General features: G+C 50.9%; 1 protein-coding gene across 2 annotated transcripts in view; it reads right to left on the bottom strand.

Moving 5' to 3' along the window:
• Window positions 1-24,317, bottom strand: part of Cmip (c-Maf inducing protein) — a 209,822-nt gene that overhangs the window by 92,659 nt on the left and 92,846 nt on the right. Inside the window, exon 1 of one of the 2 annotated variants that reach the window (XM_029532451.1) lies at window positions 22,014-22,276. The exons of the other annotated variant lie outside the window; for it this stretch is intronic. Coding sequence (XP_029388311.1) covers window positions 22,014-22,019 — 6 coding nt within the window. The 5' untranslated portion in view covers window positions 22,020-22,276. Of the gene's footprint in view, window positions 1-22,013; window positions 22,277-24,317 lie in introns of those variants that run through there. 2 annotated transcript variants of the gene reach the window in all.

Raw genomic sequence — 24,317 nt, 5'->3', positions numbered from 1 at the left:
CCAGCCCCAATCATCAGGAATCAAGACCAAGTAACTAGTATTATTCAGTCTAATGGAAGATACCAAAAAAGACAAAACACCAGGCAGTCGGTCAGTCACACAGGCTATCTCACATGACCCACCCTGCACATCTTGCTAATGGTTGGTTGGTAACTCACAGATCCCAACAGACCAAAATGAACACAGAGAATTCCAGGACACCAGGGCTTTAAATCCAACCATCTCTCCTGCATCCTACGCCTCGTAACTTCCTTTATCCACCCCTATAAAACCTCCCTTCTGAAACTTGAACTTTGAAGATCGCAGAAGACAACAGGTGTGGGGTCCAGACCCAGCAGGCTCTGCGCACGGCTGCCAGTGCCTCTTCAGTGACAGAAGAGAGAAACTAAGGTCTCTCAGGAAGCATCTTCAGAGACCGCTTCCTGCGAGCCGTGAGACGGATGGCTCTAGGAGTCTCTCCAAAGGGTGACACGAAATGGATTTTAAAGACATGGGTTCTGGGAGGCCTGTGTCATCGCATCAGGTGGATCTGTCATTAGCCCCCTGTGACTCTAGTTCTACTGTTACCCACAGGAAACTCTGTGACCTCTCTAGCCAGAGCCCTCTCTGTGACAGAGAAGGGTGGCTATGGGAAGGCTGCCCCACACTTGGCTTGACATCAGTAACCCACTTGCTGACTTAAGAGCTCGCTTCCCTCTCTTCGTGTGCAGCTGGCTAGATTGCAAAATATTTATTGAGTACTTCCTGTGGGGCACAGCTGGTGTGACCCAGGCACCAGGGACACATCCATACACAAGAAAGAGCTCCCTACCTCCAATACATGAGCTGAACCCCAAATCCCACCCTACTACACACATAAACACACACACACACACACACACACACACATACACACACGTATGTCGTCTCCCTGGCATTTACCTAACCCCCTTCACTGCTACATCATTTGGCTGGCTACTCGTTCAATGTCCCCCATGAATCCGATGCCCCAGTGCCAGGGTCCTTCCTGCTGGTCCCCAAGATTATGGTCACTTGACTGGGATCAAACTTGGATCTTCCCATTAGTGCAGTAGACACTTTACCAATGGAGTTGAATCCCTCAGCCCATGATTTAGTTTTGGAAAGCAAACTGGATGCTGACGGGGAACTCAGATGCCGCTCAGGGAGCCACAAGAACACACTGGTGGCTGAGCAATCCAAAACTGAGTAAGAATGTCAGAACGGGACTTGCTTTTCGCTCCATAGGGTCCATAGCCGGAGAAACAGCCCAGGACCCAACCTGAGGGATTAGGGGACAATCACATAGGCCTGAGGATTTCCCAAGGCTGTCACCATCAATGTGAAGACAAAAAGAACACCGAATTAGGAACAAGCCCCTCCTTCACTGCCAAGGACAGAGGTGATGACAGCCAGCCCTTACCCTCCCCCTCCTAGGAGCAGAGCCCATTAGAAATGTTCAGATCAGTTCCAACCTTCTGACCACTAAGCAGATGAGGGGAGAGGAGCCTTGGCTCTTTCTTAGCTGTCACTGGAGGGAGCACGACTTGCTGCACACTGCCACCGTCAGGAGCTCTCTAGCAGTGGCGAGCAGCCTTCCCCAGCACACGCTGCCGCTGTGAGTTTTTCATTGGGTCATCTTCCAGCTGTCAAGCACTCTAGTCCCGAGGACAGCATTCGAGATCCATACCTGTCCTTGCTCTACTGTCTGGGGGGCACTCAAACCACGTAGGGCATTGCTCAGCCTGGGAGAAGGGAGCCCCATGGGGGCCACAGTGCATGGGACAGGATTCCTCTTGGGGACACTTGAGCAGCCCTGAGCCATGTCCAGGAGTAAGCTTGCTAGAAAGTCGTAGCCTTGGAGGGTTTCTGTTCATAAACAAGGCCCCAGGGTGCAGCTGTGACTCGGGAAGCAGGTGACAGGTGCTGGTCGGGCAGGCTCTGCATGTGGAGGAGGCTTCCCGGTGCCCACTCCTGCAGCCTGACTGACTTAGAGGCTTTTACAAGGACCACCCTCACTCTGCTGGTTTGGTCTGGCTTTTGTGGGGAGAACCTGGCCAGCCGCAAGCAAACACCCTGGGAGAAATTACAATTAGGAGACAGATTTAGGGATGTGGCTGGGGCACAAATGTGGAAGGGGGGAGTCCTGTGGAGAAAAGCAAAGGGCAGGAATGGAAGGGCTCTGGGGACTAGATTTCCTGGGGTCCAGTCTCAACTATGGGCAGTTTGATGTGAGGTGGTTCTCCCCTTCGGCGCCTCGGTTTCCCCCATCAGGGTCTCCCAGAGATATCAAAGGGACAGACACAGACTCCTAAAAGCCACTTACAAATGGCGGTGTGTGCGCCCACAAAGCCACTTAAAAAGGGCAGAACCCAGAGGCCGGGCACTGACCCTACCACCCCTACCTTCACAGTTGGTGACAGGTGACACCCACCACCCAGAGACCTTCCCACAGGAGCAGCAATACCACCTTCATTTCCTGCACGGTAACCCGAATCATTTGTTTGCTTCTTGGGGCAAGGTCTCATGTAGCCAAAGAAGGCCTGAGACTGTGTAGGGGAGGGTAACTTTGAACTCCTGAGCCTCCTGCCTCCACCTGCAGGGTACAGGGATCACATCTTGCTCCAGTTCTCATCGGAACGCTCATCTGGTAGATGGGGAAAAATATCTGTCTAAGGAGAAGGGAGGAGGCAGAACTCACTGTACTGAGCACACATACACACAGGCACACATACACACAGGCACACATACACACAGGCACACGTTCAAATCCTCCTGGCGTAGTCTCTCCCCAGCTGCGTGCCCTTGGCCACTTACGGTGGTGAGCAACTACGTCCTGGACATTTCAGTGTGCTTCGCCAGTCTGAAGGCGCAGCTCAACTTCCCTTGAAAGCAAGTGTCTTCCCAGCAGCCTCAGCTGACGGCGGATCTGAACCTGTGACACCACCATAGGTCAGAGGAGATGCTTGCGACATGGCTGGCACTCCGCATAGCACCACAGCGAATTGGCTTACTGAAGAACGCCTCCTTTGTCAACTTAGCAGCTGTCCAGCCTGTACCACCTACCTAAGAATAATATGTGGAGCAACAGCCGTGGGTAGGAACCCCCCCTCCCATCTACTCTAGAAGACCAGCATTGCCCCAGCCCCAGAGCCCCATCAGACCTGAAGCTCATACTCTGGATAGGACAATCGTAGACAATTCGACCCTAAACCTGACCCTGCTCAGCATATGACACGAGTGTCGGTGGCCTGACCCGGCATGTCAGGTAGAAAGCACATCCATGGGACCCTGTGTAAGACAGCGAGGCAGGATGAACAGCTGACCCTGGCTGCAGCCCCAAGGGTTTCACCTGTTTACTGTGGCTCTGATGAAGTCAGTCTCGGGGGAACCATCCCTCCGGGGTTGACATCACCGCCCTAGAGACCCATGTGCTTCTCTGGGGCCCCCGATCTCTCTCCTCTGAATGTGTTACTATCCCTGGTGTAGAACCTGTACCTGCACAGTGCTCAGGGATGGTGACATGTGGCTTGAGGAAGTTTTGCTGAAGGTCACTCAGTCCTACCCCTTCACAATGCTATGGGCCTGGCAGAACTTCCAGGGAGCCCTCAGCATCCCAGGCTGCTGCTGTGTGATACCAGCCTGATGGCTTGCCTCAGTTTCCCTCTTCTGAAGAACAGGGGGGAGGGGCATCGTGGTGGGGAAGGCGCAATGAGGGGTGGGGGTGGGGGAGCGTCAGGAATGTGTCCAACTCAGAGTTAAGTGCTCAGCTAATCTTAGCTATCAATCAGGTGCTAACTCTGAGAACATTCCAGAAGCAGCAGGCCTTCATTCCTACCATCTCTATCAAAAGGCAACAAACGGTGCCCTTCTCAAAGAAACAGGAATGAGCAGGACCCCATTATACGATGATGCCCTGCGGCTGGTGCCAGCAACCACTTTCACATACACTACTGTGTAGGTCCCTAAAGGGATGACATGGTCCCTCTCTTGTAGGTCAATGTGCTGGTCCTAGCACTCAGTGTCACCAGCTAGACCATGGTCTCTTTGTGCATCTATCTGTCCTGCTGCTCTAGCCCCAAAGAGCAGGGACAGGACCTGACTTAGAGCTACCGTGTCCCTATAGTACAGCATCAGGCATATAAGAGACGGGCAGGTACAGCCAGAGGGGGGACCTCAGCCAACATCAATACCATGCCTCCACCATCTCTCCTCCTCTTTCACCTGATGAACAACTAGAATTTTCCAGCTTCCTAGTTCCTGCTAAGCCGCTGCCTTTCTCTGAAGTACTAGCCGACATCCTGAGCTGTCAGGGCGGGGCCGGAACAATCTCAGGCTTTGCCGGTCTTGCTTAGTGACATGCCAGGTGCCAGGCCTGGAATCCCTGCCACATCCTCCTGCCAGCTAGCGGGACTCCTGGGACTGTGAAGGCTGTCGTGGTGCCAAGCCAGGGCAGTCCCAGGACAGGCTGGCAGTCTGGACTTGGGGGGGGGGGGAAGCACACAGTCACCAGCAGACCTGATAACACAGAATACACAGCCACCAAGAGATTGTAAAGGTCGGTGCTCTTGACTGGTGCTGGAGCAGGGTGGGATCTACAAATCAGCGCTGCCCAGGAACTTTCTAGAACAGTGGGAAAGTCTTATATGTGTAACTCACTATGTAGTCAAAGATGACCATGAACCCTCATACCTGACCGCCTGTCTCCCTGTCTCCAGTGCTAAGCTTTGCGGGCATGCACCGCCACGTATACGCAGTGCTGGAATGGAACCCAGCGACTCATGCTCGCCAGGCGAGTACCCGCCAACTCCCCGTCGACGTCTGAGCACTTAGAATGTGGCCCTTTTGTGACCGGCAGAGTGGAACCCCTCGGTTTAGCTGACTTTAACTTAAAGGCCACCCTCAGCAGCCTGGGTCACTGTCTCAGGCCAAGCCCAGGGTTTGGGGTTACCACACTGCACCCGAGGAAACAGACAGAGAACAGGAAGGGAAGAGGCGCATCAAAAGCCAGAGGTCCTGCTGACTGAGGCGGCGCTCAACCTGAATCCCAGGCCAGATGCTACATGGATGACATCAACCGACTTCCCTGCCACAGCCACCAGGGATAACAACACACATCTTACAAAGCAGGAGACTGGAGTCAGGGAAGCTGGAGTCACTGCCACTTGCCTGAGGGACAAGGGACTGAGCACTGAGTCACCTGAACTTTCTGCCTTTCTTTCCGGATCTTTCTGCCTGCCAGAGGCCTCTCTGAAGGAGTGTGTCCACTCTGTTCCTAGCAAGAGTACTGAGTTATTCCCAGAGTGGAACTTCTGAGGAAGCAGGTGGGCTGTCTTGAGGTCTGCACGGGCCTGCTTGCCAAAGAAGTACTGGAATTTACCGTCCAATCAGCCTGGTGAATTTCCAACTTCTCCCCTCTAGCTCCTCCCCTCTGTCCCGCCCCCACAAGATTGGTCCCAAAGAGAAACAAGACCTCCCACTGATACAGGCTGTGGGTCTGCCTCTCTCTCTCTCTACCTTCAGCCTAGTCCACAGTGGGTGGGCACTGCCACACCCACCCATCACCTGGCCCACCCCACCCCCAACCAATCCACACAACTGTTTTCTATAAAAATTATTAACAGGTAGCTTTGCACTGGCTTTCAAAACTACAAACCACGCCCTGTTTCCAAGGATGAAATGCGGAGACCAGATGCCCTCGATCTGACCCCAACTGAAGGAAGGACCACTTCCTCTCCACCTCTGGAGGACTGGAGCATGCCTGTAATCTTAGCACTCAGGAAGATCAGGAGTTCAAGGCCAGCCCTGGCTATAGAGCAAGTTGAAGGCCAGCCTGGGCCACAGGAGAGACCCTGACGATATCTCAAAGTCTCCTGCTAACCCTGTGACTTCATTTCAGAGGTCAGCCAGCAGTTCCAACTTCAGTACTTTTTACATGTGCTTTTTGCTCCACCAATTATAGCTTTGATAGCGAGGGCCAGAGGCCACTGAATTCTATGTTGTGTGTTTACATTTCCCTCCCACTTGGCACTCAGAGAAATTGGACACGATCGGAGACCGGCACGTCAATGCTTGTGGGACTGAGGGGCTTCCCAAAGCAGGGCTCTGCACAGTAACGCAGGGAAGTCCCAGTGAGTCGGGCTGGCTGCTCCCTTTATACAAGGGTTGTTGTTACTTACCCTCTGTGAGAATCTCTGCCCATTTCACAGCCATGGTCAGGGACCTTGGCCTCCGCTAACTCTGGATCCTGAGAGCCATGAGGCAAGCAGTGATCAGAACAGGAATAAGATTCATGAGGGGCAAATTCTGCTTGGTCTGGGCAGGTGGCAGCACCCTGAGCCAGGGGACACCCAGGCTCAGCTCCAGTAAGAGAAGGCCTACTTCCCAGGAATGTTGACAAAGAAGAGAGACAATGGATGCGCCCTGTGTTCAAGGACCACTGGCTTCCATTTGCTTTGTGTTATCTGAAGCTAGAAGCCAGCGGGTAGAGATTTTGAGACAGTAAGTAGCACATACGACCAGCTCGGGAGACTCGCTGGGAAGAGGAGCTTTTTCTGAGGTAGACTCCGTTCCTACACAACATGGAGATCGTGTTACTCCAGGCAAGCCCCAAACGGTGTTGTCAGAGAAACCAGATAGAGAAAGGGAGTCTGCGCAAGGCTAGGTAGAATGAACCTCAAAGTCACTGGGAGGAGGCTAGACCGTCAAAAATGCTGTGTGACTGACTGCACAGAGACCCAGGAGCGCTACTCTTCCCAGAGGAAGACCGAAAGCCAGGGTAGCGGGGTGGGAACCGTGGGAACTGGACCCGGGCCCAGCAAACCTAAAGGATTAGTTACACACAGATCCACACCTTGCCAGAATTAGAGGCTGGGGATGCCTTACCATGAATGCAGAAACTCCTGGCTTGAGAGTCCAGGATGCCAAGACCCAGTTGGCTAGGTCTCTGAACAGAGGACACACAGACAAGCCACGCCCCCCATACCCCCCCCCGCTGGGTGGGCTAAGCCAGGCATGGGGCAAATGGAATATGGGGCAGGTGTATGTTACTACATTCTCTCAAGGACACAAGCTCCTGGCCTGGCTAAGGTCATGCCCAGCAGGAATTTGACTGTGAAATTCCTCCTCCCCTCTCCCTTCCTCCTATATCCTTGGAAGGCAAGCCTCACGGAGCCTGGAGTTAGAAATGGCCAGTACTACGCCTGTTTACCAAACAGGTTCCAAGGCTGTGTGGACAGGCTCCCTACAAGGGTCCAGGTGACACAAATCCGTCTGCTCCTTTGCTTGGGGACACTGAATCATGGGTCATCCTGAAGGGCTCTTGGCACCTGACGGACAAGGTGTAAAGAAGCAGATTTCTGCTTGCTGGTTGGTAGCCTTGGCGGGACAGAGAGATAACGAGGAGGCGTGATGGTGGGAAGGGGTCTGGAGGTAAGGAGGGTGGCTCTGCCCAGCTGTGCTTCTGAGAAGACCATTGGACAGGACACTGTTTGTATGAAGCCGGCACTCCCTTCTGCCTTCCAGGGCCCAGTGGAGCCTGAAGGTCTAGATCAACACAGAATCCATGTGTCCCAGTTGTGGTGGCCACTAGCCCCGGTTATTTAGGGAAATGTGGCTGAATCACAGAGAACCCTAAAAGCCAATGCAGCCTAGGGCTCTTCAAAGACAACCGCCATGTCTTTAAGGAGGCCATGGACAGCACAGGGCACAAATGAGGACAGACTCTACAGGGTCCACACTGTGCCCATGGTGACCCAACATGAGGTGGCCTAAGTCAGGTTCAACCCAGGACCCTTCCACCATCACAACAGTGACCCCACCTTCAGTTCACTTTAAGTGCCAGGTCATTTTCTCCACGCTGACAGTGTGGGTCCACCAACATACACACAGCTTGTCACACCCCAGGTTATCAAGCATGGCCTCACTGAGCCAAGCAGCCACCCAAGTGGAAATCTGGAACCAGATGAAGGGGACCGGGGAACCTTGGTATAAAAATGGAACTAACAGGGGACTAGCTGAGTCCCCCTACAGGAGTGTGTGATAGCAAGGACAGAAGATGCCGGGGACAAGCTGGTGCACTGAAAACTCTAAATTCAGAGGCCCTGAATGAGTCAGGAGGAGAGGAAGGGACTCTGCATCTACTGTGGATGGATGCGCGCACACACACACACACACACACACACACACACACACACTCCTCATGTTCCCACATTACAGACAACAAAAATCCCTCATGAGACTAAGTTCATTGACCGTGGTGATGTCTGCCAGGAAGGGGGATATGGCTACAGTGTGCACAAAGCTCTCACAGACCATTTGACCCCTCTCAGCCGACCTTACATTCAGAGACTGAGCACAGGCCCTGGTATAGACTACAACTCTACCATCCATAGCAGGCATCACTCAAGTCACTGGACCACTCTGAGCCTCCGTTTTCTCATCTGCAAAGTGGTGCAATAGGGCACCATGGAGGAGAAGGTATTACAGAAGCCCAGGACACAGCAGGTGCTCAAGGGCAGTGCTGCTCCAGTCGGGGTGGGGNGGGGGGGGTGGGGGGGGAAGGAACAATAAAAAGAGGCGGGACCCAGAGGGTGTGAGGACATCAATTGGCTACAGTCTAAAACCACCAGAGATGAGAGCCTCCACTGAGGACCACCTGGATCAGGTTAGTGTAGGTGGAGGTTTATGGTAATTATTGGTGTAGAAAGACCCAGCCCACTGTGGGCGGGACCATTCCCTAGGGGGGGGGGGTGTCTGCGCTATATGAGACACGAGACAGCCCTATGAAAGCTGGCAAACAGGCAATGTGAGTTTATCATTTCTTTCTGTTCTCTTTGTTCTGCTGACGTGACCAGCAGCTTGTGTTCCTATCTTCACTCTCCCTAAGGATGGGCTGTGACTAGAATTGTAAGCCCCAAGCCGTGCTTCCCTATGTTGCTTCTTGGTTTTGCCAAAGCAACAAATGAAAACTGCAACAGGAGATGAGTGGGGGGGGGGGAGGGGGCGTCTAAAGTATTATTGTGGGAACCCCTACCTGGCTGTCACACTGAGTCTCTGCTAGTTTTCTCAGAGAGCTGTACCTCCTGTTTGCTTCACCTGTGTCACTGCCATTGAGAAACAGAATGGTTCTTTCACACTGCCAAGGCCTGTAGACCCTTGTCTTCCTGCTGTGTGTGTGTTTCTCCCTGAGGTGGTCACAGCTTCTTATTGACTCTCCCTTGCTCTTTCCATATGAAGGCCACTTAACCCATCCCTTGACAGCTACACTGAATCTCGCTGGTAGCATCATGGGCCTTCCAGTCTAACTGGTGGAAAGGCCAGGTTGTTTGTCCATTTTCCTATGCTCAAAGGTTGCTTTGTTAATGTAGCCAAATCCAGCCCTGCCTTACTTGTGGCTTCTGTCTCCTCACACAGAGAGAACCTCGGTTTGGGTTGTTGTTGATCTGGGAGCTGATCACCACGAACTTGCTGGAAAGCCAGGAACGAATGTAAAAGTTTCCGCTCTCCCCCCCCTTCCCCGGCCAGCCAAGGGCCGTGCCTCCCTCTGGGCCTTCACTTGGTGGGATCACCCCCTCCCCTGGGGCTTCTGCCTGGCACACAGAGAGAGTGACTCACTGCTGAGGCATGGTGCCCTTGCCCTCGGCCCTTGCCATATGGCGATAGGACACTGGCCACGAGTGGATGGCAGGGCCCGTGCTGAAGATCCCCTTGCTCGGGGTGGGGGAATCAAGGTGGCTCCCAGTGTCCCTGCAGAGGGCAGGCATGCAGCTAGAGGCATTGGGGAAGAAGGAGTCAGGAGTGTGGGAAAAGTCACACACTCTGACCACAGCAGGGAACCCATGGGCAGAGCCGTGGTGAAGTAGAACGCCCTCCCACCTCACGATCTCTGCAGTTGCCGAGAACTTTCCAGACTCTGCAGGGACTCGGCTGTCAGAAGGGGCCGGGCCTCTCTGATGGACTTCAGTCTTCCTATCTGCAAAACGGGCCTCTTTGTAACTCCCAGTTTTAAAAGCCATCTAGTGCTGAGTAAATCATAATTGCTCCAAGGACAGCTCCCAGTATCCCTGGGTTGAATACAGAAACATATTCTGGTCTCTGTCCTGCCCATGAGAATATTTAGAAGGTTGTTGGTCCCATGTAAACAAGAGGAGAATGGCCAGGCACTGGGAGGCCAAGGAGAGGCTTGGGGGGTGGGGGGAGCACAATCCGGGAGCTAGGAGTTTAGTAGGGAGAGTCGAAAGGCTACACTTCATCTGGCTTGTACGTACACACGTATCCCTCCTGGGAGTGGAAACTGAGGCCCGCATGCTACCCTGTCCAAAGTTGCCCAATGAGGGAGGCACAACAGAATTGCCACTCTCTTACCCTGACACACAACCTTGCCTGACTCTCAGGTCTAGGGCCCGGTTGTACCATCCACATATACACTACATTCTACCTAGCAAGACACGGGTTGTGTCCATGGCACGGGTACTTCTTAAACACGCATGGCCCTCCGGGGGTCACAGCAATGGAGCTGAAGCCCAGTGACCACGCGCTTCCAAGGCACGGCCTCCCCAGACAAGTTAGGCCTGGAATTTCACTTCAGACCTCACCCTCACCCCCAGCTAGATGCCCGCCTCCAAGGACCCTGTGAACAGACAAGGATGGTTACAGTGGGAGGAGTCCTGTCTCTGAGACGCAAGGCTTCAGGGTCATCTGTGACACCCCCATGTGTGCATATGTGTGACACCAGCCAGCACTCCAGAAGGCTCCCTAGCCTGGTGTCTCTCCCCTGAGAGCGACCACTGAAAGTAGCTTTGCCTGATCTTGAAGTTCACAGGATGAGCTAACAACGCCTTTGGTCGAACTTCACTGGAAAATGCTGTGTGTACCAGGCTCAGAATGATGCTTGCTGTTCATGACCCTAGAGTACTTTAGTGACTCTTAATTTGTTCCTGGGCTCTCCTGAGGATAGCCCTATGCATTCTTTCTGATTTGGGGCTACTCCAAACATGCTTACTTATGTCTTATGACGGACCAAAACATCTAGGGAAGATAACCAGCAAGAGTGAAGGGTTGTACTGGAAGGACCGTAGTAGACCCTTGCTTTGACCTAAGAAGCAGACATTGGAACGAGGAAACAGAGAGTGACATGCCCAGAGCACACAGCAAGGCCAAGGTACCGAATGAATGTGTGCACGGCCCAAGCCTCATGGGAGTGAACACTGTGAACGGGAAGAGACAGAAGAGCTGGTGTGAGGGAAGACCTATGCCATCACCGCCTTGGAAGAGCAGCAAGGCCCCAACCTGTCCCAGGAGACTGGAGACAAGGTACAGGGCCGGCTGACTGGGCAAACAGAGGTGCATGAAAGAGGCTTAAGTCCGACCAACCCCAAGCACATAATTTTATCTGGAAGACAGTGCATCCAGCCACCCCCGCGCGCCCTCCTCCTCAAGGCAAGGACAGCCTCTGCTCAGAAGCGCCTTTGTCTGTCCCCGGATGGTCCGAGACAGGGTGGCAGAGGACTAACTTGTGCAAACAAATGACAAGTCACACCATGGTCTCTCTGGTCCTCCACTGATCACTACAGCTCAAAGAGCCATCTATTTGCCCCGGTCTCCTGAGTTCCTAACATTTCCCTGCTGGTTGTGCAAGGCCAGGGAGAGCTCTCTGGCCTTGGCCCTGAAACCAGTGGGACAAGTGACATGGCTACCCTTTGTGACCTGAGAGTGTCCACTTCCTGACAGAGCTGGAAGGAGATGGATGAGGGCCAGTGTGTACTGAAGGAGGTCACTCTGTAGCTCCAGGTAGGATGTAAGATGGGAAAAGGTGAATGGGGGAGGGGAGGGGTCTAAGAGTAGATGAAGCAGGAGCTCAGGTTCTTTCTGGGTGGGTCAGATAAATGACTTACTGCCTGGGTGGGTCACCCTCTACACCACCACTGGCTGAAGGCTGCCTATCACCATGGTAGACACACGGATTTTGTTGTGGCTGGTCCAGGTCAGCTTCTGCCCCAACACTGCTTCTGAGCTGTGAGGTAGGCACTGAGGTTACTGAAGCTAGAGCTCTAAAGAGGGACAAAATAGGGAGAGGCAGGCACATAGATGAGGTGAGGTGTCAGTCCCTGCCTGTAAAAAACTCCCAGAGTTTCAATGTCTGGCAGTGCATCTTGGGTTTCACGGTCCGTGCAGGAGTTCAGCCATGTTCGGACCACACCAGAACCTCTGGAAGGTGTCTGTTTCCATGTTGTTTCTCTGCCGGCTCCAAAAGATAGTTGTCATGGAAACGGTGTGCCTTGCTGACGTGTGTTTTGTGTTCACAGGCTCTGACACAGTAGAGCTGAAAACCAGTAGTAACGTTACGCAGTACACAGGTTCAGAGCCCTTAGAGAACCCAAGGGGCTAGTGCTGATGGTAATGATGACGGTGATAATGACGATGACAATGGTGACCTGCTATCCTCTCTGAAGCTGCTCACCCAGCCAGTGAGGGGCTAGAGTTGGGTATCAGTGAGACTTTCCTCACATGGCATGCACAGAGGGCAAATCCGCAGCCTTCTATCACAGAAGGTGATCGATCCATCCAGCAGCCTCTATCCAGGCATGCCAGAGAGCCAGAAGTCCAGTACATAAGAAGGAAGCCCTGGCCCTTGGGCAGCAGGTTGCCAGGTGACTGTTTCCCTGTCATTTACAGAGAGAGAGAGAGAGAGAGAGAGAGAGAGAGAGAGAGAGAGAGAGAGAGAGNGAGAGAGAGAGAGAGAGAGAGAGAGAGAGAGAGAGAGAGAGAGAGAAGGGGGGGGAGACTGACTCTCTGTTTACCAGACCTCCTTCTCTGCTGGGCTCAGGGGTCTGCATTTATAAGGCCTCAATTTCAAAAGGCCAAAGGACCTTAAGGAACAAATAGTAGAAAACAACAGAGTCAGGAACAGACAAGCTTACTGTGTACAACCCCCCATTAGCCCCTTCTGCCAGTCCTGAGGTGTGGTGGGTTTCAAAGATGTAACAACAAGGGTACTTTGGAGGTGCCCATGCCCAAGCATGGCACAGCCTACTGCTAGCTATGGGTAGCCCCACTCTGTGACACTAGCCTATGTTCTCTGGTCTGTGTTTCAATCACTTAGTCCAGGAGACTGGCACGTATGCATGCCCCGTGGACATGGGGGCTTCACAGCAGTGGGAGCTGGCCTGGCTGTCCCATCATCTGCAGGGTGATACAGGGGGTGTCTCCATCTGCAGTCAAAGGGACTCCAAGGTGGCAAAGTGGCTACCTAGGCCAGTGTAGAGGTGCTTCAAGAGGTGTGGGGAAGACTTACATGTGATCCTTAACCATGCTTCCAGGCGCCGGGGACAAGAGTGGAGGGCAGATCTCAGGAAACATTTACTGTTCACTGTAACATTCCACATGACAAGGTAAACGTGGAAGCAATATAAATGTCACAGACTGTGAAATGGACACAGCCACGTGGCACGTACACAATATAGGATAGTACCGAGCCACGAGACGGAAAATCATGGCACGTGCGTGCTCTGACATGGTTGGACACCATGGACCTTGTGCTTAGTGAGACCAACCAACCACCAAGGACAAGTGGCCTTTCATTTGCCACAGAATATCTGGAACAGACTAATTCACAGAGACAGAGAGTAAAAGAACCAGCAAGGCAGGCAAGAGGGAACAGGGCACTCCTATTTAGTGGCAGAGGCTCTTGGCTGGGCCTCAGTGGAAACAAATTGAATGCCACAGAGCCACAGCACCCTTAGAAGTAGTTAAAGACTTAACTTTGATACTGTGTTGCCCCTGCTTCTTACAAAATGTCTCCGGGAAGATGGTTAGCTGGGTCTAGTGGAGGCTCAAGGCCTCTAACTCTCCTGTCTACTCCATACTCCTGAGCCCTTTTTAGGTTAGGTGACTCTCCCCTACATCACATGGGCCTCTTGTGGCCATTTCGCAGGGCAGTTCTCAAGCAGAGCCCCCCCACCCACCCACCCACACCCACACACACCTCCATGAAAAGCTCTCTGGATTTTGGCACAGTGAAACCCTTCAAGAAAAAGAAGAGAAGCTGCCAATGACTACAAAAGCGGGAGAACTCTAGTACAACAGGCTGTCAAGTCCTCCTAGACCCTCTGTGAGCCCTGATTCCAGGACAAGCCACCTCACTGAGGTCCTCAGTTCCTGACCGCTAGGCTGAATCTGCTCACACTATCCGTTTCTTCCAGGAGCCTGCCAGTTTAGGGACACCCTGGCCAGCATTCTGAAGGTCCATGCCTCTATTGAGGATTCTCCTTCGGGAAGCTTTCTTCTATACGTGTGAGGAGGAAAACACACAACAAACCAGTGTTTTCTTTTAAACGGTGTAAATGCCCGTGTAAAACCCAATGAAGTATCACAGCACACCATGAGGGTGGCCACCAAGCCACTAGTAAGTGTCAGCAAAGCTATGGAGCAGCTGAGGTCAGCTGAGAAGGATGGCAGACAGAGGCAGTCTCACAAAGACAGGTAATGGAGACAACATGTCACCCCCGCACTACCCACCCCCAATGTGTGTGTGCTATTCATAACCTCCAAAGGGCCAAAGCATTTGCGAGTGCACCAGCAACTACTGCAGCGCGTATGAGACTGACGCTCCGTGATGTAGGAGACAGAACAGCTCCTTTAACATCCACGACAGGATAGCAGCCACATGGGAAACAGCCCAATTTCTGGAGTCCTCTAGAGCAGGTCTCTCTGTGTATTTTAGGGATGGCTATAGATAGGGGAGAAGGTACCGTGACAGACACAAAGGCTGTACTGATGTACTCTATGATCGCTGGATATCACATTTGCCTCCTGGCTGCCAATGACTCGTTTGCTTGTCCCACAGGGAGGTGTCACCACTGACTTGGAGACCTGAGGCGGCTGAGGTGCAGGGAGAGCTCGACAGGACAAGAGAGCTCACTTCGAGCTGGGCAGTGGTGGTGCATGCCTTTAATCCCAGCACTCGGGAGGCAGAGGCAGGCGGATTTCTGAGTTCGAGGCCCTGGTCTACAAAGTGAGTTCCAGGACAGCCAGGGCTATACAGAGAAACCCTGTCTCGAAAAACCAAAGAGAGAGAGAGAGAGAGAGAGAGGGNAATTTTATAACTTTATAACAAAACATGTTGTCTACTAATGCTGAATTAATGTCAGTTGACAGTTTTATTATCCAAATGTTAGAGCTGCCCCATATCAAAAATTGTCAAACATACATGTAGATATATTTTTCCATATAAACATGTAGGTATATTCTATATATAAATGTATATTATATACTATAGTATAGAAATACATTGGAACAAAATCCCAGAAACCATGCCCAAGTACTTCTACTTTCTAAAGTAAATATTTAAAATTTATATTTTTACTTTGCTAGCAAAAAGCAGTTTAGAAATGTCTGAATGTTAACAAAAGCATCTCTAACAATTTAATCACCCTTTAAATATAAGATATTCATCATCTTTCTTTTCAGAAAGACTTAATAGCATAGCTCTTTCCCCATTATGCACAGATGTCAGTGTAAAAACACAACTTCCATCTCAAAGAATGAAGAGATGGGTTACTCTAGAGCCATATATGAGTGACCATGGCTCAGGAAGAGAGATTTGGGGTTCTCCAAACACCACGTCCCATTGGGTGCCAATCTCATGAAGTATTTATAGTAACAGAACAAAGAAAAGCATAAATCAATGCACTTTTCAAATGTGTTGGTAGCATATCAGCTAGGTGGGATATAGGAAATCAGGGAAACCGTCCTGTAGGCTTCAGATGCCATCAGGTTAATGCCTCCCCTAATGCTCCAGTGATCCTCATGAGGACTCGAGGTTACTGGCAGAGGACAGAAGAGGGAGAGAGTATTCAGGAAGTCAGGATGACTTAAGATACATTTTAGTTTGACCAAGGATTTGCAAGATTTCATTCTATCCACGGTAACTGAAATTCTAGTTAGCCTCTGCAGAATTCTTAAGCCAGTGTGTCTTCTGTCCCAGAATTTATACCCAAACAAACTAAGGTGCCCCAGATTCTGAGCAATACTTTCACAGAGATTGCATTACCAATAGTTCACCTTATGAAAAAGAAATTTTAACAAAATGACTTTTAATAAACACATCCACCCATCATTTCATACTTATCCCAACCTTAAAAACTCTTAGTTCACCATTTATATGCACACTGAGAGTATTACTGAAAAACAAGCTTACAATAATAACCCAATAAAAATATTTTAATGCTCAGTCTTTAAAGATATTTTGATCATCAAAAATAATTTTGTGCCCTTGTTTTCTGTTGCCTTTGACTACTAAAAATACAAATTTATTTACTTTCTGGGATCTGTCTTGGAAAAAAATCTCCTTTTCAAAATCTATGAAGCCAATACAAAATTTTTACCTTAAACATTATTTCTTCTTATGACTCAAATGTATGTCATTTTAAGAAATTAAACTGCATGCTTAATAAAATATTTCAGGTGTACATTGTTTCTCTGAAATACTTGATTTAGAGAGTCACATGTCACTTATAAATATTGTAACAACTTTTCCCCTTAGGATCAGTTTCCAAAATTGACTTTTTAAAGAGGGACATATACCAGAAAAAAGGAAAGTGAGAGAGAGAGAGAGAGAGAGAGAGGAGAGAGAGAGAGAGAGAGAGAAAGAGAGGGAGAGAGAGAGAGAGAGAGAGAGAGAGAGAGAGAGAGAGAGAGAGAGAGAGAGAGAGCGCTCACTTTGGCATGGAGGCGGGCAGGCCATAGGGACACGGAGTATCCTGCTAGAAATATCAGATGGGAAGACTTTGAGCCTAAAGCTTAGACAGATGTGATCCATCGTGGTAGCTGAGACATGGCAGAGACTGTGCATGGAAGATTTGAGAATCTTGTAGACCAGGAAGGGAGAAAGAAAGAGGCCAGGACCAGTGGTAGGCCATCCACTTCAAAGGCCTGTCCCTGTGACCAACTCGCACTGGTGAGGCCTCATACCATAAGGGTCCCACAGCTTCTCAAAATAGTGCCACCAGCCAGAAAACAAGCATTCCAACTATGTGCCTCAAGGGACTTTTCATCTCCAAACCACAACCCTGCCATAGAGCCACAAGGCTGGAAGGCCCTCTCCCCAGGGGAACCCACAACACAAACCACCTCCTCCTAGATTTTACATTTCCAGCCTGGCTTCATGGCTCCTCCCCATCACTAGATGCATTTAACTCATCCATGGAAGGTTCCAGCAAACTTCCAATATGTGTCCAAAAGAGACTGTGGCACGGACTCCCAGCTGGAATCAAGAGTGGTTACGTCACTGGGAAGCTGTGGGCTCTGGGCAGATAGATGGCAAAGCACCTGCGGGATCAATTCTCCACAAGTGAGATGAACTTAAGTCACTCAGTTAAGTCAATCACTGCTGATCGCTTTTAAAGTCATGACCATGAGCGCCCTCAACGGGAGACTAGGCATGCACAGAACCCATGAACAGAGCACGGGAGACGCTATAAACCCATCTGCCAAGAGACAGCCCAGCCTTCCATGAGCCAAGGTAGACCGGACAACTTTTCCTCTGGCTTGGCGCCTGAGCCATCTACTGCCTACAGAGCAGGCCCTTATTTAACCATTCTGGTGGCCTGAGCCTGCAGGGTATCTCGTGGCTGGAATTCTATGCCTGGAATTCTTTGGGGCTATGTACCACGTAGCAGCTCACCATCTCTGTCTCCCCATCCCCTCTCCCCCTCAAAATAAAGAAGGAAGGAAGGAAGGAAGGAAGGAAGGAAGGAAGGAAGGAAGGAAGGAAGGAAGGAAGGAAGGAAGGAAGGAAGGAAGGAAGTCCCCTCAGCTGGGTTAGGAGGATCCTGTACATCCCATGATTCCACGTATCTAGTCCGCAGTTCTGTTCCCTGTCGTTCATTATAACAGGACAGCATCAGAAACACTTCTTATGGCTTTGCACTGACTGAGGAAGAGGACGGGCCTGCTTCCCTCCCCACCCCCCACCCCCATCCCCTCACCCAACTCTGGCTTCTCATCAGATGCTATGGACCTGAGATGAGAGATCTTGTCAGGGGCCACAGTCCATAGCTGGGAGCACTGATTGCAGAGGTGACGAGCCAGGACAAGAAGGGCTACCCACCCCCATGCAGGGGTATGCAGAGAGTCTGCCCTTACGATGGTCTCTCTTGACTGTCAATTTGACAAGATTTAGCATCACTGCAAAAACAAGCCTCTGGGCATGTCTGTGAGTGAGTTTCTAGATGAAGTTCACTGAGGTGGGAAGAGCCAACCTAAATGAAAATGGAGTCCATGAGCTGGGGTCTTGCTAAGTCAAACAGAGAACGTGAGCTTAGGACGAATGCCCATCACTCTCTGCTTCCTGATGGGGGGATAAAGAAGAACCAACTGTCCCATGCTCCAGCCAGCATGACTTCACTACCAGGGCCTGCTGGTCATAGCAACTACCAGACCTGATGATGCCCCCAGTTCCAGCTGGGTTGGTGACACCATTATTAGCTTTGCCCACACAGTCAGGTTTATCTCCACCCAACAGATAGGATCTGAGGCCTAGGGAAAACTGAAGCAGCCTTCAGGCTCACATGTAATCATAGAAAGAAAGTATCTACTGAATCAGATGACTAAGGAAAAAGAGAAGCAAAGTGACAGTCCTGGGCCAGAGGCAGACTTCTGAAAATCAAAATAAGTCCAATCAGACAGACCCATCCCTTTGGGTGTCTTCAAACTTCTGACATGCCTTCCTAAAGAGGTGTGTTATGAAGGATTCTGCAGTTGCATCTGGGCTCTATGGGAAAGAGCGGCAATTGATTATTGATGTCTTCCCTGGAAACAACAGTGGAGAACATCGCAGTACTCACTGTACACACTTATCACAGCACCTCACCGAATATGTTAGCTTCCCCTTTGCATTCAATAGGTTCAGACTAACTGGATGCAAGAGAGAACTTGCAGGAGTGCCTTTTGGAGGGAGCATTTACCCTCATGCTAAATCACACAACTGGTACTTGTTATTCAAAGACAAAACTAAATTCTCCCAAAGGGAACTCCACTTGATAGACTCCTCTCCCGGCAACGGCAGTCGGGTGTGTGTGTGTGTGTGTGTGTGTGTGAGAGAAAGAGAGAGAGACAGACAGACAGACAGACAGACAGACAGACAGACAGACAGACAGACAGAGAGACAGAGAGAGACAGAGAGACAATGTCTACATGGTCGTGTGTGTGTGTGCATGCATGTTAGTCTTTCCTCAGGAGCCATCCGCATTGTTTTTCTGAGACAGAGTCTCTCACTGGTCTGATCTCAATTGAGCTAGGCTGCTGCCATCTCTGTCTCCTCAGCATTGAGATGACAATCATACATCATCACATTCAACTTTTTCTCATGGATTCTGGGGACCAATCTCTGGTCCTTGGGCACATCAAACACGTTCCCAACTCCTGATGTAAACTTTTTAGGTGCTGATTTTATGCAAGGGTCACTGCTCTCATTTGCCTTAGCAAAGAGGACAATTAAGATAATCTAGCCATCAAGTGTTATTATCAATGCCTTAAGCGGAGAGCACAGGAGCTGCGGCATAGCCGGTGCTGGGTGACCTGGCCTCCCTATTGGAGACTGAACTGGGGTGGAAAATTACATTTCTCCTCACAGCCCACTGACGATGCTTGCACACTGGTCCTGATGGCTAGAAGGGTGTTGGATAGCTGTGGGCACATGATACAAACGGGCCACATGAAGCCCCACTGCTCCAGCGCACGAAGCTGAGGGTGGTCCTCCCTTCAGTGATCTGTTTGCTAATTAGAAGCTCATGCCTCATTCTTTGATTTTTTTTTTTTTTTTCCACTCCAAAGAAGAATCTTGGCCACGCTGCCTCCAGCTCTTGGCCAGGAGTGAGGGCGTGCGGGGTGTAGAGCAAACCTTGTAGGCCCGCACAGGATAGTAAAGATGGTGTGTTGATCTGTCTGAGGCTGGAGTGGATGCCCAATTCTGTTGTCTAGGTTGTAGTTACAAGTCTCCTTGCTAGCCCAAGCAACCTCACCCACCACTGGGGCCAGAGGGAGCCACAGTGCGTCACAGTCTCCTGCCTTGTTTGAGGCTGGCACCAGCCGGGGCAGTAAGGAAATGAATAGTATTCATCAGAAAAGTCTAAAAACAATCGCCCTCTCTGGCTGAACAGGAGGAAGGCATGTTGATCCAGGCCTTCCTCAGTGCAAGTGGCTACCCAGGGGCCAGAGGCCTGTTTCCCACATCACTGCAGGCCAAGGCCAGTGAATCTCCTTGATTCTTAACCTACACTGGTGCCCGGGGATCGCCAAACCCCAATCTTCCCCCCACCCCAAAAAAATGGGAGTTGGGTGAGAAGGCTATAATCAAAAAAGATAGAGAATAGCTTCCATTAACAAACCGATGGAGGTCCAGGCTCAGGGTCCTGGGTCCCTTAGAAGTCAAACAAATGACTCTGGTGATTCCTACTCTCCAGCCCACCTTGCATGCGCAACACCTCTTCATTCCCCAGCCAGCAACAAATGGGTCACCATCTAAAGAGGATCTTTCCTGCCCCTCCTAGTGACTGGGCCACCCAAAGAAACACATCCAACACTCTGCCTGCCCGCTACACCTCTGCAAGGTCTCATCTCCTGCTCTGGGCAGATGAGGGTACACAGTAAGAAGCCCGTCTCTGTTAGCTCTAGCGTAAGTCATGACACAAGCCTGACCTGCAACAGAGATGGGTGGTGAGGAGAGGGAGAATGGCTTGCTTGTCTCCGGAATGGGGCAGACCACCTGTCCTCCAACAATGTCCTTCCACTAATGCCCAGAATCTGTCTAATGTGGCAAGGGGGCCTCTGTAGGTAGTAAGGAAGGGAGAGGTCTGATTATCAGGGTGATCTCAGGGCCCCTGAGAGAAAGATAGACAGGAAGAACCAGGAGCGATGTGAAGTCACAGATACAGGTTAAAGAAGCAGAGACCTTCCCTGCTGGTAGAGAAGGGACCCCAATCTTACCTCTCCGCCCTCTACCACACAACTGCACTGCCTGCAGCTGGTATCTGCCAGTACAGGGACACCCTTCCATCTTGCTTCACCTTATGAGACCCATTTTGGACATATCCCATACAGGGCTCTATGAGGATATGCTTGGGAGAATTTCATTACATCAGCCTTAAGACAACCAATGCTCAGAATTTTCTGTAGGCTTCCACCACAGACAGGGACTTTGCCTGAGCCACAGATAACATCATTTCCATACACTGTGGACGGGAAGGATGGTAAAGCAGCGTATACCTGGAGCGGCTATACAACATGCCCCACCCAACTTGCACTTCTGGATGTTCATCCCCAGGACCAAAGTTCTTCATTTCTTTGCTTTCCAGCCAGCCAGGTCCAATCTGCCATATGGCCAGGATTCTAAATGGCTGATGGGCATTTTCAGAGCTTTACTGTCCCATTTGTCACTGGCTAATTAGTCAGGAGTGACTAATCAGAAAAGTGTGGCATGGAGCAAACACTCTAGTGTTCTTGGCTTTCTGTTGCCCATGGTTACCCAGAACCCTCTGGATGTCACTGATGGAGCTGGGGGGAGGGGAAGCAAATAAAGTTCAGGTTTTCTCTGTCTTCTGGGCAAATTCAGAGAGCCCTGGGGGCTGTCCCAAGGGAAAGATGTTGGACACCTGTTTCGTGTCAATACAGTATATGGGCAAACACCAGGGTTTTCTCAGCCCCTGCCTACAGCTCTCTCTCTCTAGTCTAGTCCTTGCTAACTCATAGGCTGAGCTGTGGAAGCACGAATGGCTCCTCTCCTGGCAATGGCAGTCATGTGACATTGCTGTGGGCAGAGGCCAGGTAGACATTCACTGAATCAATAAGACCCTCAAGGCTGTCCCATCCAGTGCTGTCATGGACTCAAACCCAACGCAGAGATAAATAAAACAGAGGGAAGCCACTAACTCCCTGCTGCCCTCCCATACGGCAGGGGACAAGGGCACACTCAGTTATCCACCACCCTCTCCAAGCCCCCAGCCATAAGTACAGGGCACCTTCATCTTCTGTTCTCCTCAACGCTGTACACAGCAGCTGTCTGGAAGCTTCCGCGTCACACACAAGGACATCGAAGCCTGGGCATTGTGCACGCATGAATGGCTTTAGGCCACACAACAAGCAGCTGGAGATGGTGGCACCTAACCAAGATGGAGGGACAGAGCAAAGAAAGCTGACATGGGCGTGTGCTGACCCTTGCTTGTGTCCAACAGACGCACTGCACACTCATATGCACATCCTTTTAACAGGCGTGTGTGCGTGTATACCAACGAGCATGAATGAGCATCTATGCATATGGACAATGCACATGGACAAGTGCAGAAACACATAGAACACACGTAGGCACACACTCGCACACACAGGGCTTCTCCTCCACATAAAGGGGGATGGATGCCCACTGACCTTCAAGGGAGCTGGTAGTACCCCAAACCTTGCTAAGCAGTCAGACCACACCCTTGCTCTGCCACCCCACTCCACTCCTCACCCACCAGGTTTAGCTGAGGCTATCCCTGTGGCTGCTGGTCTTTGTCCACAGAAGTAGACAGGGGGTCTCAGCAGGGTCCCTGGGGACCAGTGGGGTATACTTGGGAGTGTCTCTATAGCACCCCTCACACACGCCACAGACTCATCCCCGCAGGATCCTCTATATAGGGTGGGTCTCCTGGGGGGTGGGGGTGGGGGTGTCCCATGGCTGACTGATGCTGGCAAGGGAAAATGGGAGAAGTCAGCTGTCTGAGTTTCCTAACGACTCTCCACCCCGCCGGCTCCTGGCCTGGTAATGAAAGGGGGATGAAGAAAGAACAGATGGGAAGGAACACCCACACTGGCAGGGCTGCCATTCTCCAGGGTAAAGGTCTTCTGCAGAGAGCTCAACCAGCTCAGCAGGGTTAATCATTGCCAACCAATGCTCCGCAGGCTCAAGGAGTCAGCAACCAGCTTATGGTCAGGGACTCCACCACCAGCACCAAAGCTTTGCACGTTAGGGTTTGGATGATGATTAAGTAGTGGCCAGACTGTCAATCCCTCTTCCCTGGGGCTGGAGAGACGACTCCGTGGTTAAGAATCCTTCTTCCCTGACCAATTATCTTACACTTTTTTTGTTTTTGTTTTTTGAGACAGGGTCTCACTGGATAGCTCTAGCTGACTTTGAACTCACAGAGATCTATCTGCCTGCCTCTGTCACCCCAGTGCTGACAGGCATCCGATCTTAACCTTGCCCTTTCCCATCCCAGCCGATGGTAAAATGGTTGGTGGATGAGCATACAAGTCCAAGCAACGGGTCTGGATCAAATCCCACCGAAGACTGGTAAGCTCAGACACCAGCGGGATCCTTGAGGGCTCATTAAGGCGAGATCTGTTATGCAAGCATGAGGACCCGAGTACTAATCTTGTTCCCAGTGGTAGTATGCACTTAGAATCCAGCACTTGGGGAAAGCAGGTACAGGCACAATCTCTTGGATTTACAGGCCAGCCAGACTAGCTTACTCAGCAAGCTCCAGGACCAAAAAAAAAAAAAGGAAAAAAACAAAAAACCTTTTAACCTCCTCGTGCATGCACACACAGGTACACTCATTCCCACACAATACCCATGGTCCCTCATACAAATCAACATATGCATGCAAACACAAACACAAACACACACACACACACACACACACACACACACACACACACGGGGACAGGTGACTGAGAGGAAAATGTAACAATGCGTAGGAAAACAAGTCCTCAGAGGGAGTATCTGGTGATATCTTTGATTGTTGTCACACTATGGGAAGGAAGAATGATATAGTATCAAAGGTCAGGACGCTGCTGAACACCCTACATCACAAAGGATGAAAGACAGACACAGCCTCCAATACCATAACACTGCACTGAGACCTCTTAGTATGAAGGGTGGCGTGTAAGACACAGGTCAAGGTAAATCCCTTTGCCCACGAATGTTGCTGGGGCCATCTCACAATGTTAGAGCTGCAGAAAAGGCTGGCATCAGAGTCACAACACTCAGGTGACAGTGAGGACACAGCAGAGCTCCAGGTCTGTTCCTTCCTCCCAGGACACCTGTGGCCTTGATGTACAAGAGGATCTGGGATCTAAAGCCCCATGTAGCCGCTATGTCCCTACATTCTACAACCTGTCCCTGCCTGCCATCCATCCTGGGTTGGTTTCATGGGCCTTAAATGGACAGACTTGAGGCTCTAGGCCCTGGAGATGACCTCTGTTTTCTTTCTTTCTTTCTTTCTTTCTTTCTTTCTTTCTTTCTTTCTTTCTTTCTTTCTTTCTTTCTTTCTTTCTTTCTTTCTTTC

The sequence above is a fragment of the Mus pahari genome, chromosome 20 (genome assembly GCF_900095145.1).
Source record: "Mus pahari chromosome 20, PAHARI_EIJ_v1.1, whole genome shotgun sequence".
NCBI lineage: Eukaryota > Metazoa > Chordata > Mammalia > Rodentia > Muridae > Mus > Mus pahari.
Note: the sequence above shows the minus strand (reverse complement) of the source record. Positions and strands in the feature narration are given on the sequence as shown.